Below are 19,049 nucleotides of genomic sequence, written 5' to 3' on the forward strand. Positions count from 1 at the left end.
TCATTTATTCGCTTCTCTACTGTATGTCTGGAGGGGGGGGCAAGTTTTTTCCCGGCGGCCGCTATCCAGCACCTGGCTGCCATTAATATAAACAAATTCAGCCATCTCAGGGGATGACATATCCTCAACTGGTTTTGCTAATAGATATATAAAGGGGTCTACAGGGATTGCCATTTCTGTTGTGTCCCTAATTATCTCCTGAACAATAAGCCAAAATTTTGTATGGCGGGGCAGGTCCACCATATGTGAGCCATATCCCCCTTCTGTCCACAACCCCTCCAACACAAATCAGGGACCGCCAGATAGATCTGTCTCAGCCTATCTGGTGTAAGATACCAGTGGAATAGTACTTTATATATCTTTTCTTTTGTCGTGGCGCACATAGATGTTTTGGCTCCGTACTCCCAGATGTCCTCCCATTATAGTTATGATCTGGAGTATCTATTGATGCCTCTATCCCAAGGTATATTCTCATAATTAGTCCCTTCTGATAGATTCCCCTTTGACAGTATGATTCAAAACATCAAATTCCAGGGAAGGCTAGGTTCCGGAATATTCTATGTATGAAATGCCTTAATTGAAGATATTTAAATAAGTGGAGATCTGGGGCCCCATATTTACTACGGAGTTCTTGGAAGCTAAGGAGATTCCCATTGTTCAGGAGGTCTGCAATTGTTCTAATGTTTTGAGTTTGGAACTGATCAAATTGCTTTTGCTTACAGCCCAGGGGAAAGTCCGGGTTTTAAAGACGGGGGTGAGTTGAGAAAGGTGAGGTGAGTTTGTATTTCTCTATTGTTTTGCTCCACATATTCCATGTGCATCTCATTTGGCCCAATTTGAACATTTTGATATCAGCCTGCTGCCTCCCGGTGGTCAATAGAGCCATTGCTAGCGAGGTATCCCTCAAATAGTGGGATTCGATACCCAGCCAGCAAAACAGCCTCGGGCCGGCATTCTAAACCACAGCCTGCCACAACTGGGCTGCTTGATAATATTTTAATATATCCGGGACCCCCATACCTCCTCTTGCTCTAGAGCAGGGGCCTCCAAACCCAGTCCTCAAGGGCCAACAGGCCGGCTTTTATGGATATCCCTGTTTCAGCACAGGTGGCCCAATCAGTTTGGAGACCCCTGCTCTAGAGGCTAGCATAACTGACCTTGCCGTCCAAGGTCTTTTGTCCTACCAATTGAATTGGAATATTTTACTTTGCAGGTTTATATTATTTTCAGACCCTTCCGGTCTTACAGTAATACCAATCTCTGAGTTAAAGACACAGTATGGTTAATGGTGCCCTTACAGTATAGTCAAATTCTGAGTGTTGATTCTCCTGGGTGTTCAGTAAAGTGGTAAAAGTGCCGTTAAAATGAAGATTATCTGTACTTTTAAAATAAGAATATACAAACCTCTACAATAATGGGACAAACTTTATGAACACTAAAAGGTTTATAGTACAATTATTATAATGGTATATGGTTACAGTTCATTCAGGTAAATGGGCTTAAAGTGTCTTCCAGCTAAAAAGCTGTCTTATGGAATCGCACCACTTAGGAAATATGGCCCGGGGTGACATATATGTCCCTTTGTGATATAACTGGTAATCTTCGGTATTTTGAATATCAATGTCTGGGAATATATATATACAATGTAACATCGCCGGAAGACGAGATCAGTGTATCTCGAAAGCTCGCAAGAATAAAAGCATTTAGTTAGCCACAGAACGGTATCGTCTATTCCTTTTTGATTATTAAAGCTCGGCTAACACGGTACTGATACCTCTACATATATATATATAAACACATATATATACACACACACACACACACACACACATATATATATAATCAATATTCCCAGTGGTGGAAAAGGTCAACCCCCATTTTATGGGCTTTGGCTGGTAATTTTAAAAGAACATAACCCTGATAGTTTATTTGATTCCTATGAATATATTTGTGCTTCTGTGTAGGTAATCATGTTAACCGTTCAATGAAAAATCAACAACTATGTTTAGCTTATGCTCTAAAGAGCTGAAATATATTTGCTATGCTTTGATTTGTGGTATGATATCAGTCTGAAGATTTTCCAGAAGCTGCTTCTAAATCCCCAGAGGTTCGCCTTCACTGTATATTTTGTGCATTTTCTGTTTATACTCTAACGCACCAGAAAACTGATATAAATATCCGCCAATAACAATACAGAGACTAGAAACTAGCAGGGTTTTTATAAGAGAAAAAGGGAGGAAATTACCCCCTGAATCAGGGCTCTCTAGAGCATGCAAAAATTAGGCAACTAACATAATATATATATGTAGCCCTGTGTAAAATCGGGTTACATGCTTTCCCATTCTGTGCTGTAATTCCTGTTAAGAGGGCAGGTTGGCCAGAAGTCATCATGGAGGTTTGCCCTCAACCCCTGTGATGTGTAAGGTATAGCAAAGGAAGTGACAGCATGATCTGTGTCCACTGTTAGTGACACAGGGGTGGGTCTTCTGGAAACTATAAATTACGCATCACTTCCTAAAGTTAGGAGTTTAAGCCTATCTGCAGAGTTCAAGTGTTTGGTGCAAGAGCTGTGAGTCTGTGCAGCTCAAGTGGCAGAGTGACAAGCTGACACCACACTGTGTCCAGGGCTCTGGCACAGCTGGTAGTCTCCCTTAGGGGAGAGGTGGCAGAAATATCCCTGACTCTATTACAGAGTCAGGAGGGAACTTCCTAATGATGTTCAGCTATATGATGTGCGGTTAAGTACTGGCCGCTATGATGGGCAGTCTCCCATACAAGATGCAAATAAAGATGCCCTTGATTAAAGGACCCTTCTTGCCTGAGACTGGAGTTATTCAGGAAGAAGATGATCCCAGGAGTTCTCTTCCAGAAACTCCTCCCTACTATCTTGGGGATCTGGAAGGGATGGAGGCGCTGTACCAACTGAGAGTAGAACTCAGCACTACCTCATACGCCTGTCATGGTGAAATCCCCACTACCAATGAGCGGGAGACTCAGGAGTCCTGTGAGCCAGCAGGTGCACCACACTACACTGAGATGTAACTGGGGGCAGATTCAGACCATAGGGGCCCATATGAGATTGGGTAGGGGTCGTACCGTTACATATAATATAATATTTGACAAAGTGCTTGTTGCTCGAAACGCTTCAGAGGTTCTTCTCGAGGTTCCTGTCGTCTCTGTATGCTTCAGTAACAAGAATAAAGTACCCCCTTTTTTAGTGGTGCGGCAGTTATCAGCTTTTTTTGGCAAGCATTTACATGCAGTGCACAGCCGTCCCTTACTACGTGGGAGGGTTTTTATAAGAGCATAAATTGTTTTGCTCTTCCATGTTAAAATGGATAAGAAGTAAAGAGTGACATGTTGTGCTTATATGCATGTCATTACCCAGAATCCCTGGCTGCAGTGGAAGCACTGTTTGCTAAGCGATAATGGGAAAAGACAAGCTTTCAGACCTGTCTAAGACGTGAATGCACCACAAGTGGTATTTTTATATACTGTACCCTTTATTAAACAGATCCCCTTCCTCTTTAGAAAATAAATTGAAGTTTAGGTTTGTAAATAAAATATTGCTGACACTAAACAACAGCCCATAACACTTTCATCCCTTATATCTACTAAACAGTGCTATTCTATTAGACACCTTACGGCTGTAAACCATTTCTACTGAAGATATCTTATGGAATAGCACTGGTTACAGGGCCGTCTTTACGTATGGGGACGCTGGGCAGTTGCCCGGGGGCCTCACAGCATAGGTCCATGCGTGCCCACCAATGCTCTCCCCCCGCCCGGCACCCGACTCGCTCTTAGGGTTGCCAGGTGTCCGGTATTTGGTTCCCCTATGAGAGATAATACCGGACATGGGATAGAGCAGGGCTGCTGCTGTTTGGGGGGCTGGGCAGCTTTTGATTGGTTGCTGCAGTGTAATTCAGCCAATCGGCAGGTGGCAGGAGCCTGGGGGGTGGGGCCAAAGAGCGGTGGGAAAGCATGCAGCATAGAGGTGAGGCTGTGTCTGTGTCTCAGTGTGTGTCTATCTATCTGTGCCCTGTCTGTATATATAGTGTGTGTGTGTGTGTGTGTGTGTGTGTGTGTGTGTGTGTGTGTGTGTGTGTGTGTGTGTGTGTGTGTGTGTGTGTGTGTGTGCGCGCGCGCATGGTGACAGACAGTACATACAGTACTGGCAACTTTGTTTAATTGCTCACTCCCCCTTACTTTTCTTTTACTATACTAACAGTCTTCCCATTTTCAAGATCTATTAAAATTAACCACCATTGTAAATTCTCAGAAAGGCTCCATAACTCAGCTCTCATCACAGCAGCATTGCAATCTCTGCAGCACCCTTCTTACTTACAGATCACCCCCAAGAAGGCAGAGCAGGATACTTATTCAATGGCATGATTTAATATGCAATTTAAAGCTGGATTGTGAAGTCTAAATTTGACAGCTACTGTACTGATAATGACAGGGAGGGGTGAGAGGATGAAGGGATGGGGGGTAACAGAGGATGAAGGGAGGGGATGAGAGAGGATGAAGGGGGGGTGAGAGGACAAGGGTGGTGGGGGGGTGAGAGGACAAGGGTGGTGGGAGGGTGAGAGGACATGGGGGAGAGAGAGAGGTTGAGGAGGGGTGCAACAATCTTGGAATTTGTGGGAGAAGCAGTAAGATCAGTATTGCTCGCCATGTACAGTATGACTGCAGGTCAGTTATTTATAAATGATCTGACCATTACGTAATTTGTTCTAAATTTCACTCCAAGCATGCACCAATTTGCACTATTTCATATTCTATTTCCTAAAACAATCCTCGGAAGGGCTCTCCCTCCCAAGACTCCTCCCCGGATTTTTTACGAAATAGAATAGAAATTGGTGCAAATTGGTGAATACTTGTAGTGAAATTTAGAACAAATGACATAACAGTCAGGTCATTTATAAATAACATTCTTCCCCACCAACGAGTGGGTTGCACCTTTCACCATTGTGTCCAGTATTTTTGGACAAGCCACCTGGCAACCCTACTCGCTCTCCCCCCTCCCAGCACCCCGGCTCAAGTCACAACCGCTCGCAGCCTAGCAGTGCAGCACTTCCGGTGCCTGCTGCTGCTAGTGAGCGCGTGGGAGGCTGGGAGCGACAGTGTAGACAGGGCCCCGTGCACTGCTTTGCCCGGGGGGCCCTAATGTTGTTAAGATGGCCCTGACTGCTTAGTAAATTTGGACCTGGACCAGTGGCGAGTGCTGATCAGGGACGGGCTGGCAAGGGGGGCAGAGGACAAATTGCCCACCAGTGTGGTCGGAATTAACATTTCGGGCCGGTGTCAGAGGGGTGGAGAGGGATTTATGTGCAGCAACTGACTGACTCTGGCCATTAGGTGGCGCTGCAGAGCTCACTTCACAGCACATCCTCCATCAGGGCTGGCTCCTCTCCTGTACAATGTGCTGGCAATGGGAAGGTAAGTGTATATCTCTATGGTGTGTGTGTGTGTATACATGTATGCAGGGATGCCAACAAAAATTGTTGGGCCCAGTACAAACATATGAAACAGGCCCCCCTTTGGTGCACTGGGGGGCGGGTATAAGGAGGGAATGGACTTTGATTGTAAGGAGATATAAGGATGTAATGGGTCAGGGTCCTGAGGAGGTCCTAGGGAGGAGATAACGGGGTACTGGGCCTGTGGAGGGAGGTTTAAGGGGATACTGGGCCTGGGGAGGGGTGATGTAGATTGTACTGGGCCTCTGGAGGGTAATATAAGGGGGTATGGGGCCTGGGGCTACTGGCCTGGGGAGGGGGTACTGGGCACGGGGAGGGAGGTAATAGGGGCACTGGACATATAGAGGGTACTAGGCCTGGGAGGGGGGAATAAGGGTTTTCTGGGCGTGGGGAGGGGGGTAAAGGGATACTGGGGATGTAGGGGGCAATAGGGTACTGGACCTGGAGAGGGGGTAAAGGGGCATACTGGGTTTGGGGGTAATGGGTCAGGAAGCATAGTGGGCTTATCTGGGGCCCTCGGATGGGCTTGCAAGCCCGGTGAAGGCACACAGAATGAGAGCCTGGGGAATCCCCCCTTCCAGATGAGCATCAGCCAGCAAAGGGGAAGAGGAGGGCCCTTATTACCTGCGCAGGTGCAGGCAATAAACTCTAGCATCGCTGGCAGGGCAGCGGGCCCCCTTGACTCACGGGGCATGGGACAGCAGTCCTAGCTGTCTCCATCTGTTGGCGGCCCTGCAAGTATGTGTCTAAGTGATGTGTGTGTATGTGCATATATGATGATTTGTGTGTAAACTTCTGTATCTGCTCTGTGCACCTCCAGGGCAACTCTATCGCGTCTCATCAAAATGACAGGCTCTCAAACTCAACGCGTTTCGTTCCATGGCTTCATCAGGAGTTCCTTACTGTCAGTCATTCATTGTTTATATACCCTTCAAAAAATTGCTTTTTAATTCAGACCTATCTACACTCAATCGGAATTGGTTATATGATTGACAGAAACGGAATAATATGCATAAACTCCTGACGAAGCCATCGGCGAAACGCGTTGAGTTGAAGAACCTGTCATTGTGAGGAGACGCGATAGAGGTGCCCTGGAGGTCCACCGAGCAGCTACAGAATTCAGCCCACGGTGTAATTAAACCCGCGTACCGGCAAATCATGCCTGCATGCCGGGGAGTAATAGGGTACTACCAGTATCTTTGGCCCCCCCACTCCTGCAAACAAATCAACTACATTTTGACCCAAATATCCCACCTAAAACTTACACCCAGAAAGTTTCATGAGTCTGAAGCAAAGGAAAAGTGGAAAAGCAGAGGACACTTGAACTTTTGCGTGTTATGTTACCTGGCCCCTGGCTTATGGTGTTATGTAGCTACCAGGGACCCCACGGTTTCAGGGGTAACCAGATGGGCTTAACATTTATTGTGTAGCCTGGTTACCCCCTACCGTCACCCTCAAAAGCGCTCCCACTTTTCACCTCCGCAGAGGTCCCTCAAATGGACAATATCTTCTCTGCAGGATAAGGGTCAATACACAACTTGCAAGCTGCCCCACTCTTCACCTTCGCAAAGGTCCCTCAAATGAGTTATATGTCTCCTAAATCCATCCCAATATACCACCGTCACGAACAGCACACAAGTGGGCACCTGACTTAGATATGCACCCATGGTTAATACACACGGCTACTCTAGCCAACTCCCCTTGTGCCTGCACAAGGTTCCGCCAAAAAGTTAATATAAACGTCTTCACTCACTTGCAATCATATCTATACACTGCCACCACCTGGGGTATGCAAATAAGATAAGATTAATATTTGCAAGGGCCCCAGGTCCCTGTTTATTATAGAAACTATGCACTTTAACACACACAAATCAGTTGTAGCAAAATGTGTCCACAAATGTAAATACTCTCCTGAGAGCATGCAACAGTTTATTCAGAGCCCAAAGCATTACTTATTAACTGTTTTAATATATATAACAATACAGTGCTTAGGTTACAGAAAAAAGGATTACAAGAAACATACAGTTAAAAATAAATGCAGACCAGCTTCTTAAAATAAAAGGATAAATCATCAAATAGAACTCCGAAATATACATTACCGAAATGTTATAGGTTTTCTCCCAGAGAGGGTACAGAGGATGAGGTCTCATGTGTTTGGTCCCAAATTCAGCTCTGATGAGATCTCATTTTCATAATCTTTGCTCAGACTTAAATATTTTTTCTTCCCATGTAAACCACATAAACTCCGCCCCCCGTCGTAAATCAACTGTGAGATTGACTGTTTTATGACAGAGGAAAAAAAACCTCCTTCCAATGACGTTTGGATCTGTGCCTCAGGATATACATGCATTTATAACGTCACTTCTGTTATACTTACACACACGTGAGCTACATTACTAGATTCGGGCGCTCATGGCAGACGTAAAGAGACTGAACATGACCATCTTAATCCTAAATTTAAACGACAAATTAATATCTGTCCCTTATTACCTTACAGTGTGTGATGTCAGAACGTGCCCCTCAGTGACACAATTATAGATTTGTATCTTTTATTATGCAGAGGAGATGACTTCACATGATATTCGCATTTTTAATAAAGCCACTCTTGGTTTGATACGTTCTTAGCCACGCCTCCTGGCCATCCATAAACTCCCTCCTGAGAATGTTTTGACGTTTAGCTGTAAAACAATCGTGTTTAGAAAAGCTGTCACGGGCCATATTTTATTCCCACTTCTGCCCTTATCTGGAGTCTATCAGCAACATGCAACGCATCTGGCCCGTTTAGGTGAGCCATACAGGAAACCCCAATACATATTGTATTTTTAACGTCAAACTGTAGCTCATTAACCCCTTAAGCACCAGAGGGATTAAAATACCTAATATCTCATGATTTTATCATGACACTCCATATGTGCTTTTGTTACATCAGTCCACAGGCCACATGAATGGCTATATACGGCTTTCTTTTACTCTGTGCCCAGGACATACTTGAAAACGAGAGGTAACTCTCAATGTATTACTTCCTGGTAAAATATTTTATAAATAAATAAATAATATACAACTATAATTGTTTGACATCAGTGGTCCTCAGTATTAGGCACTGGGGTGCTGCTGTAGATGCAGCTAGTAGCAGTTTATTTAGAATACTGTATTAGGTACAAGGTTCTATGCAGCTGTTATGACTATAGTTAGTAGCTGATATACAGTAAGGGTGTGTAACAATTGCACAGTGTGTATAGACTCTGATAACAGCTGGTAGCTGGGATAACATTTTAAGCCCACAGTGGCCACACAGTGTGTGTGCGTGTGTAGGTAACCTATGGCAATTTGGCAATATAAGAAAGGAATACAATGAATGTACAATGTGTATTGACTCTAATAGCAGATTGTAATATTAAGCCTACGATGGCCACACAGTAAATACATTTAACCTATAGCACAGTGTGGCATACAGTGACTGGACAGCTAAAGCCTAGGAACAATGAATTCCCAAATGACTGGTGGTAATCTCGCCCTACATACATACCCCTACACACATGGGTTGGAAACATAGGGAACCCTACTCTTAATGGCTAAGATGTCCCTCAGAATAATGTCCAAATTAACCTGTACGGTGGATGTGGGTAGTTGCTCTGAGTCAGAATCCTCCGGCTTGGAGTATCACCTACGGATAAATCCACTGTCAGTGGTACTGCTGGGCTGGAGGCCAAGGTAGGAATCCTAGCTTTCTGAGTCAGATGTCCACTAGTACATTGGAAAGAACGTGGTTACATGTATATTGACGTCGTGACGCTTCCTCCTGAAGCACGTTTCGATTTCTCTTCTACTGAGGACCTTGCCTAATACTGAGGACCACTCATGTCACACAATTATAGCTGTATATAGACATTCATGTGGCCTGTGGACTGTTGTAACAAAAGCACATATGGTGTATGAGTAATTCCACTTCTGGTGATTAGTGGTCACCTTACTCTCTTGTACGGATTTTGCGCCGTCCGTTTCATTGGGAATTGGATATAGGATCAGTGGAGGTCTAGACTTTAGGGCACCTTCCCTTCCTCCATTTGGTTAATTCCCTTCATCCACTTGTTTGTAGGGGTATGTATTCAGGGTCAGTCTTGTAATTTACGATTCCCCACCCACCGGACATTCGCACATTGGTCTCGCTCACATTATTCTTAGGCCACCATGCCCGTCTAATTGAGCCATAACTTCTGGCCTGTGAGTCGTGTTTGACGATTGTTGTTTAAATGTGCTCCCAATTATTTTATTCTATTATTAATAAATTAATTTAAATATATATTCATCATCACATTTCAATTGTTTGGGACGTACCCAGTCCCATTTACTGTGGACCTGTATTTAGTGCTTTATAGGTTGTGCCGAAAAAGAGGCCAATTCTGTGTGTCATATTAATTCCACCTTTTACATTGGACCATCAGCAATATGCGATCATTGAACATTATTTCATTACTTAGAAGTGCCAGGAGATTGAAGCACTATATCAGATGAACTTTGTGTTCATGTAAGAAAAAATATATTTGTTTCACTGTCCCTAGTAAATATCTAGAGAAAGGAAGGAAAACAGCAATTAGACCAAGCCCTAACCCTGTAAAATGTGAGATAGCCAATCTGGTGGTATCACATGGAAAGCTGCATTGACTTCAATGGGGCTTTATGTGCAACACCGCAAGATTGCCGCTGATATAATCAGGGCCAAAGGCAGTGATAGCAAAATAGTGCAAAAGGAGCAGGAGTAAAAGAAAGGAATAACAAGTGAGAAAAAAACATGGAAGACAGAAATAGAGTAGGAAGCACACGCTGGGGAATGTATGTCTTAATCATAAGCATCTTTTTCCTTAAAACATCAACATTTACAACGGTTGGCTGCCAAAGACTTTGCAGTGTTTGGATAAAGAAGTGTGTATATGTCATTCAGAGTCTTTCTCAGTAGCAAGATTTAAAGACTTCACGCTCGCTTGTACATCAGCCAACTAAAACATGTCTTAATTCAAAATGCTTCCCTCTTGGCTGAGTTTCACTGACAGTGTAAAATAGAGCCATTTTTTTTCTGGCTTACAGTGACGAAGGGTCAGGGCTGTCAAGGCTTAACAGTTTATAGAAACTCTGTACATTTACAGTCATTGTTGTACCTGTTCTATTGCTAAATGTCTAGAGCATTCACAGTCCAGTGCTGTCGGGTTGAAGTCATTGTTTTTATCACTTAAAAATGAAATCCTACATAGACATAAAATGTACTTACGGGCACAGTTCTACTTCCAGATATTGAGTGGTCCTGCTGTTCAGAAAAAAGGATTCAACCACTGCAAACAATAAATAATGGAAGATAGTGTAACAGAGATATGAATTTGATGGTAAGATCAAAACCAAACTTTTGGAGGTGGTGGCCTAAACACCAAGAGAGTATCTTAGTGTGACGGAGATACTGTCCTATTCCTGCCTGTGACCTCTTAGGTCATATTTATTAACTTGCTTGTCTGCTCCTGTCGATATCTCCCATCAATGCGGATATGCTGGAGGTGAATAATATGCCCTGCGATAGATAGATAGATAGATAGATAGATAGATAGATAGATAGATAGATAGATAGATAGATAGATAGATAGATAGATAGATAGATAATGTGCAGCACAAATTACTGCTTTGAAAATCACTACTCAGCTTATTGCAGAACATATCTTTTACTATGTACATCATTTCAATGTGCAGATTTCATGGCATCTTTAAGACCAGAGAAAAGATTATACTGCAGTCACTAAGATCAATATAATAAAGAAAGCATCAAGATGATAATCTTTTAAGTAATGCCAAGCTGATATTCCACTGACTAGCAACAGATTCACTCATGCGTATTTGTGGAGCTTAATGTCTTACTAATGCACATACATTGTATTTGTTCATTCTGTACATGTATCTATAAATGTAAAAGGTCTATTACAGTGCAGGAGACAGATGCTAATAGCTTAGATAATATTATCATATAATTAAAGGTTTGATTAACAATTAAAACAACAACCTTGAAATATTAAATCCTTCAAAGGGCAGATATGTTTAAAAAAAAATTAAAAAAAACCTGCTTATAGGATTGTAAACTTTTACTCCTTTCTAAACCAGTGCAGTTTCCTATCAGATTTACCAAATCATAATATCAGTAATGGTTCAGATGGTTAGCTTGTCTCTTCCAAAAGACAACACCCTATAACAACAGACCTAACCAGGGCCAAGGATACAAGAGAAATATGAATGCTGAGATCATGACACAAAGTAGAGGAAGAAATAAAAAACCCAATGATACAGTATATGAGAAAGAAAAGGAAGTCATGGAATAATTCACAGTGATGCTTACAGAAATATACGGAATTCTTGCCTATGTTCACTTGACAAAAAGAAAACAGAAAACCCTCTCACCTTCAAAGTCCCAAAGTCCATCAAAAGGTTCACCGGGTTCACCAGGAGGTTTTGGAGGATCGTCGAAAAACAGAGCATGTACTTCCATCAGCAGCCCTTCCTCATGTGACTTAAAAGTTATGGTCACTGGCTCATGCAATACTGGCTTGCTGTCCCATGTTGTAGTTATTTTGTAAACCAGCTAGGTAAAAGCAAGGTAAGTAGTTATTTTGTAATTCCTTCTTCACAGAATGTAGTGTCAAAATACAACCAATTTTTTTTACGTTTTACTGAAAACATCATTGTTTTATACACATTATTTAAAAAATTGCTAATTAGAAATCTCTTGTTTTTACCCTACAAGTTGGTCCTGATGTACAACTCCTGCTTTCCAGATGTTCTTTTTCACGATTTATTTTTATACACCAGGCACTGCAGGAACCATGCATTTCTTCATCGACCCAATATTTCAACAGTGCCAGCACCTTTAGGTTGTACCAAAAGATGCTTGGGGAAACCAGTTACTTTGTTAGAATACCGGATTCACCAGCATTCTACCGAAGTGAGCCGAAAACCAAAAAGCTGGTTTGAAATAATGCCAAAAAGCATGCGTCAGAGAGAAGAATAAAATTGACCCGAAAGTCAGCCACTGTACAACACTGGATCATGCTTTTAACATACCTATATGACAAGATACAAAAATCAAGCAGGCATATCGGTAAATAAAAATAATGATAGATAGGCAATCCATAGTAACACTGTTAGTCTAAATAAAAATCCTATTGCAACTATTTAAATTAATCAGAGTACCTGATGTAACCCCCCGGTGTCTGCAAGAAACACAGGCTAACTGCCCCCTAGCAGGTTCCTCTCTACAAGCTATGTGACTGTGGTAAGTCAGTAGGAAGGCTGGAAAGCCCCAACCTCAGCGACAGATCCTATAGTCTGAGGGAAAGAGGAGTTACACTGATGTGGGATTGTAAATTTGGTATGTGTGACCCTTATTCATCTCTAACACAACACCTAGACCAGTGGTTTTGACTTGGCAAACAAATGTTCTGTTTGTATACTGCATCCAAAGGTTGCAATTCCATTGTTGCACCTTTTCTACAAACATTATATTATACTGTATTAAATGTTAAACTATTAACTGTACATATCTTGTCTACTGAAAACGAAGTGAGGTTATTTACTAAATTTTGAAAAACTAGGATAAAACCTCGTCAAAAGAACTGTACCAGTGTAACCCCTCTTTATTTCCCTATACTGTACAGATGCAGCGGCCGTTATTTGAACACTTCACGCGTTGTATACCTCGGAATACCCATGTCATGATGTGGGATTTCTTCCTACCGTACCACCTTTAGACGCGAGTGCAGGCGAGTGCATAAAATGGCATTTTAGAATTCTGGTTTTTAAACACCTGAAATTGACACAGTAGCACAGTGCTGTACACATTACAATTCATTCATTTCATTGCATGTAATTGCACACAATCCATGAAATTCGAACAAATCAACCGCGATAAACACGTGTGCCTGGGGCGATTCGCCGCATTAGTGCCACGTGGAGTACAGCAGCGCACACGAAAACGGCTCCGTGATTTGTTCGAATAATGGCCGCTGCATCTGTATGTATTAATATGTATATACTAGGGCCGGGGCCTGAGTCCACTTCCCCTGTACATGAGAGAGTGTATTCAGCTTGCAAAGAATCAGTCTGGGGTCAGACAGACAATGCAGCAGGACACATAGCTTATAAATAGTACTGCTTTAGATAGGGATCACAGGAATCACATGCAGTTTCCTTCAATGTCAGGCAAAGACTATCTACAGTATAACAACAAACCTCGCTGCACAAATGTCCCACAGAATCACATGTTCAGTCCATGTGGCCATTGAGCTAACTAAAAGGGCCACTGTAGGTGCCAGACTGCATTGGAGCTTGTGTAGTGTTATATAGTTGCAGGCCTGTTACTTTACAATGGGAGTTATGCAGAATGCACTTAGAAAGGACACTGCTCTGTTTGTAGGAGTGATCTCCCAGTTGCTTTCTGGCTTTATGACTCACAGCTTTGAAGGGTCTTATTAAGGGCACAGTTGATGGGATCCGCCGTTACATATTTTTCTGGTGAACCCCTTGGAGATACCTCACGAGCCCCTAAGTGTTCATGAACACTTGTAAGGGAATTACTGACCTAGGAGATTTAATTAAAACAAGTATAACCCCCCTCTGAGGTTACTATATGGGTTTAAGGGGGTAACAGGGACTTGAAGAGTTAACTCTGAGTAATGCCCCATCTAATAGTATGTTTTGAAGTGACCAGGCAGGGAGGGGCCTGGCCACATCCTGCTTCTAGAATATGCAGGATGAATCACTTGGTCTAGGGTGACTCAGCAGAGGCCCAGCTCTGCCCCTTTTCTGCCTAGAGACAGGAAGTGGAAGAGAGGTTATAAATAGGAGGGAGAGAAGCAGAGGAGTCTCACAATGTATATAGCCCTGTAAATAGTTAAGAAAAGGGTAGATTATCCTTTTCTTATTTTCTCAGATAGGGAAGTGCCCTTGTAGTTAGCTCCATTAAGAAGATGAGAGAAATAAGTACAGGCCCCCAGCGGGGAGGCCTGGGTCCCTTAGTGGTTACCCCAAATGGTAACTGTGAGACTCTTAGAAGAGTAGCAACTCATGTCTTAGGAAAAGAAACAGAAAAAACCAGCGCAAACGCATATGGTGAAGTATGTTCAATTTGATTAATATATATTAAAAGGTAAGATTTCTGCGTACATCAATGTGGACAAAAGTAGGCATATCGTGCACTTACGCAGAACCGCAGCAATCGCCGTATCACCAGGATAGGTGGAGTAGCGCTGATTGTCCGCCGTCTTGGGTCGTCACGGGCTGTCTTTAGGAGACCCTCCTTCTGGCTGTGTGGAGTCTGTAGAGACGTCTCGGTACTGTGCCCGTTGGAGCCGCTGTCAAGCTTGTCTCTCCGGAGCTCCGTGTAGTTTTGCGGCTGATTCGCGACTTGCCGTAAGGCAATCACTGCCACAAAGTATACTGATAACGTCACACGAAAAAGTCCGGAAAAAGTCTCTCAAAACCTCATAAGAAGTAAATAGCAGCGATAAATGACTGTAGGGGCTACTTAGTTAGTTGTATCCAACGCGTTTCATAGCAGAAGCTACTTCATCAGGGATCCCTGATACGGCGATTGCTGCGGTTCTGCGGTTCCTGTGCTTCTGGTGGTGCCGGGTAACATGTTAACCTAAGTGCACGATATGCCTACTTTTGTCCACATTGATGTACGCAGATATCTTACCTTTTAATATATATTAATCAAATTGAACATACTTCACCATATGCGTTTGCGCTTGTTTTTTCTGTTTCAGTTCCAGGGGTGTTTGTTCACTCCTTTATCTACAGCTGCAGACCTTAACCTTCAAAGGTTGTGTTATATTTATATCACAGAGGTGTTTATGGGGTATATTCCCTTTTACAATAGAGGGGTTTTTGCGCACTTTAAATTTGTTTTTCTTGTCATGTCTTAGGAAAGCCTCCCGCTGTGAGCCTCTGAGGGGAGTATAAGATGACACCCTTCTCCTGTGAGCATCCCAGGGAAGTGTAAGGTAGGGCCAACAGCGAAGGAACCCCTCCGCCATCCTAGCACTGAGGCGCTACCCAAAGAGGATGGCCAGAGGAAGTTACAGAATCCAAGGTCTCACTGAGCAGATACAGTATAAAGGGGTAGCCCAAGCAGGACCCCAGAAGATATAAAGAGTGTGAGAACCATGTGGAATAAGTTATATGTTGAAGCAACTATTTCAATTGTTATAAGACTGTACCCCCCCCAGGACTGCAGCAATGCATCTGGGGGAGTTGTGTTTCTAAGAACCTGCTAATAAAAACAATCCTGTTCATAGCTACAAAGTTCCTGGTGCCCATCATTTCTCCATCACCACCCAGCTGCATGGGCCCAGCACCCTGTAAAGGTAAAACACTGAGGAAGCCAAGTACATAGACTATCCGATGGAAACTCCTTATGGAGACGGGCAGGAAGGGTTACACAATGATGTACACAAGCAAAACTATCAGAACTGGTGAGAGTTTTCTGTATATTCTGGCCCAGGCCCACTGTGGCAAGTGAGTAGGATCAGCTAGCTAAATGCACACAGAGACAGAGTCCTTCTATTTTCTGTAACTTTTATTGCAGGGGGTATACAGAGGGCATAAAATAGCTGTTATGTTACATTTGTGGGGAGAAGGTGAAAATTAATGCTTTTCTGGGGGGTGGGGGGGGGGGCAGTGAAAGGTTTATCTACTCACTATGTCTGCTGGATGTAAAAGGGAGCATGCTTTCCTGTCCAGGCAGGAACAAGCACTGGACTATACCACTAACAAAGCATAGCAAGGGAGGATAGGCAAACCATCTTACTGGAAAAAGAGGGGCATTGCCAAGGCAACTGGGTGAGAATCAACAAGGGGAAGCAACATTGTTGCAAACTAGGCTGAGGAGCAACACTGCCTCAGAACAGAGAAAACAAACAGACTGGTTCCAGGACACTGTATTTGTATTTTTCTGATATTGAGCACACAGTGTTCTTGCTAGATTGAATTAGTTATTTTGAAGATCGTTTTTAAGCATTGTAGCCACAACAGTGCTTACCTTTCAATGAAATTAGACTCAGAAATTGTACGTTTAAAAAAAAAAAAAAAAAAAAAATTGCATAGCAACAAAGGTTCATTCATATTTACCTGTGTTGCTGGGTGCTTCTCTACTTCTTTTTCTGAAATGACACTGGAAACTTGACTCCTTTATGTGTAAAATGAAAACAAAACATTAATGGCAAAGAATGCAAAATATCATACAATCATGTCTGTGAATGATACATCGGCTCTTCATTTAAATGTGTTGGTCCTAGCAAACATGGGAAACCTGAGAATGAAACACTGTGCATGTATTCCACATATCTCCAATACGTGCTTCTGTCGTCTCATTGTCAGATATTGTCCAGTGATTCAACTGCAGACAAGGATTCTGGGTAAATACATGCCAGGGAGCATACTGAGAGTGTCACTTATTGCATTCGTTTTTAGCTTCATATCTTCATAGCTTCATATCTATGATAAACATGGATGTTTCCTCAAGAGCTTTGCCTGTCACATTACATGTATACCGCAAAGGCCGAAATAAAGAAGAAAATCCACTCAAATAATCTCTAAAGAAATCATGATATCTCAATATGATATTTCCTCATAAAGATGTATTGCATCTTTAAATGTGTATTTCATGAATCATTAATAAACTCTTCCTCATGTTAAAACAGTGCAATATCTGATTTCCTATACTTAGAATGTACTGCTGCATATTATGTTTTGTAGTTTGCAGCAAGATTTTCCAATGAGACCCACAGGCTGAACTTAATGTCCCATGGTGTGTTTTTTTTTCTAAAATAGATTAGATTGTACATGTGAGAAAAATGTCTAATTGTAAAAAATATATATATCCAAGCTTCTTTAATATAAAAAAATAAAGCCATTAGCCTGGTTGACTTGACAGTTCTGTGACATATACAAGTGATTTCTGTATTACTTCAGAAATTGCATTAATATGCAGCTGTTATAGGAAGTCATTTTAAAAAACAGAAATAAATGAAAATGTGCTTTGTTGATCTACTTCTTCCATCTAGTGGCAAGACGAAGTAATAAACAGCAGCTATTATTGTCTAATGTATAGATATAAATTAATTTTGGCCCCTGAAAAGCCAGATAGATGGGAAAAACATTGTTTTTAAGAAGCCGTAGAATCTTTTCCTGGTTAGTTTGAGAGAATTCAAGCTTGTGTTTTCAGTTTTCATTACTGAACATAAGCAGATCAGTACTATAATCAAGTTACAAAAACGATCTTTTGTACTGTGCACTCACTCTTGAATGCCGTTTTAGATCATGCTGTTAACGTTTTAAAGCAGCATTGTTCTTGGGAGTAAAAGATTCATCAATAAAAAATATGAGATCCTTATTTATGGAAGATAAAAACAGGCCAACGTACAGTTAGGTCTGGAAATAATTGGACACTGATAAAAGTTTTGTTATTTTGGCTGTGTACCAAAATAAATTAAAGTTACAGTTAAATAATGAATATGGGGTTAAAGTTCAGTCTATCAGCTTTAATTTGAGGGTATTCACATCCATATTGGAGGAAAGGTTTAGGAATTACATTTCTTTAACATGTAGCTCCCTCTTTTTCAAGGGACCAAAAGTAATTGGACAATTGACTCAAAAGCTGTTTCATGGACAGGTGTGGGCTATTCCTTCATTATTTCATCATCAACTAAGCAGGTAAAACGTTTGGAGTTGATTCCAGGTGTGGCATTCGCATTTGGAAGCTGTTGCTGTGAATCCACAACATGCGGCCAAAAAAGCTCTCAATGCAAGTGAAACAGGGCAATCTTAGGCTGCAAAAAAAAGAAAATCCATCAGAGAGATAGCAGGAATATTAGGAGTGGCCAAATCAACAGTTTGGTACATTGTGAGAAAAAAAGAACGCACTGGTGATCTCTGCAAAACAAAAAGGACTGCACATCCACGGAAGACAACAGGGGTGGATGATCGTAAGATCCTTCCATGGTAAAAAAAAAACCCTTCACAACATCCAGCCAAGTGAAGAACACACTCCAGGAGGTAGGCATATCATTATCCAAGTCTACCATAAAGAGAAGACTTCACGAGAGCAAATACAGAGGGTTCACCACAGGGTGCAAACCATTCATAAGCCTCAAGAATAGAAAGGCCAGATTAGACTTTGCTAAACAATATCTAAAAAAGCCAGCCCTGTTCTGGAACAGCATTCTTTGGACAGATGAAACTAAGATCAACCTGTACCAGAATGATGGGAAGAAAAAAGTATGGAGAAGGCTTGGAACGGCTCATGATCAGAAGCATACCACATCATCTGTAAAACACGGTGGAGGCAGCGTGATGGCATTGGCATGCATGGCTTACAATGGCACTGGGTTACTAGTGTTTATTGATGATGTGACAGAAGCAGCCGGATGAATTCTGAAGTGTATAGGGATATATTGTCTGCTCAGATTCAGCCAAATTCAGCGAAGTTGATTGGACGGCGCTTCACTTTACAGATGGACAATGACCAAAACATACTGCGAA

The 19,049-nt window shown here is 42.3% G+C and overlaps 1 protein-coding gene across 3 annotated transcripts in view; it reads right to left on the minus strand.

Moving 5' to 3' along the window:
* Positions 1-19,049, minus strand: part of C1H4orf33 (chromosome 1 C4orf33 homolog) — a 110,191-nt gene that overhangs the window by 23,211 nt on the left and 67,931 nt on the right. For all 3 annotated transcript variants that reach the window (XM_075615413.1, XM_075615398.1, XM_075615406.1), the window contains 3 exons: positions 16,638-16,695; positions 11,910-12,090; positions 10,744-10,804 (listed from right to left, as the gene is read on the minus strand). In XM_075615413.1, coding sequence (XP_075471528.1) covers positions 10,744-10,804; positions 11,910-12,090; positions 16,638-16,695 — 300 coding nt within the window. The remainder of the gene's footprint in view (positions 1-10,743; positions 10,805-11,909; positions 12,091-16,637; positions 16,696-19,049) is intronic.

This window comes from Ascaphus truei, chromosome 1 (genome assembly GCF_040206685.1).
Source record: "Ascaphus truei isolate aAscTru1 chromosome 1, aAscTru1.hap1, whole genome shotgun sequence".
NCBI classification, from domain to species: Eukaryota; Metazoa; Chordata; class Amphibia; order Anura; family Ascaphidae; genus Ascaphus; species Ascaphus truei.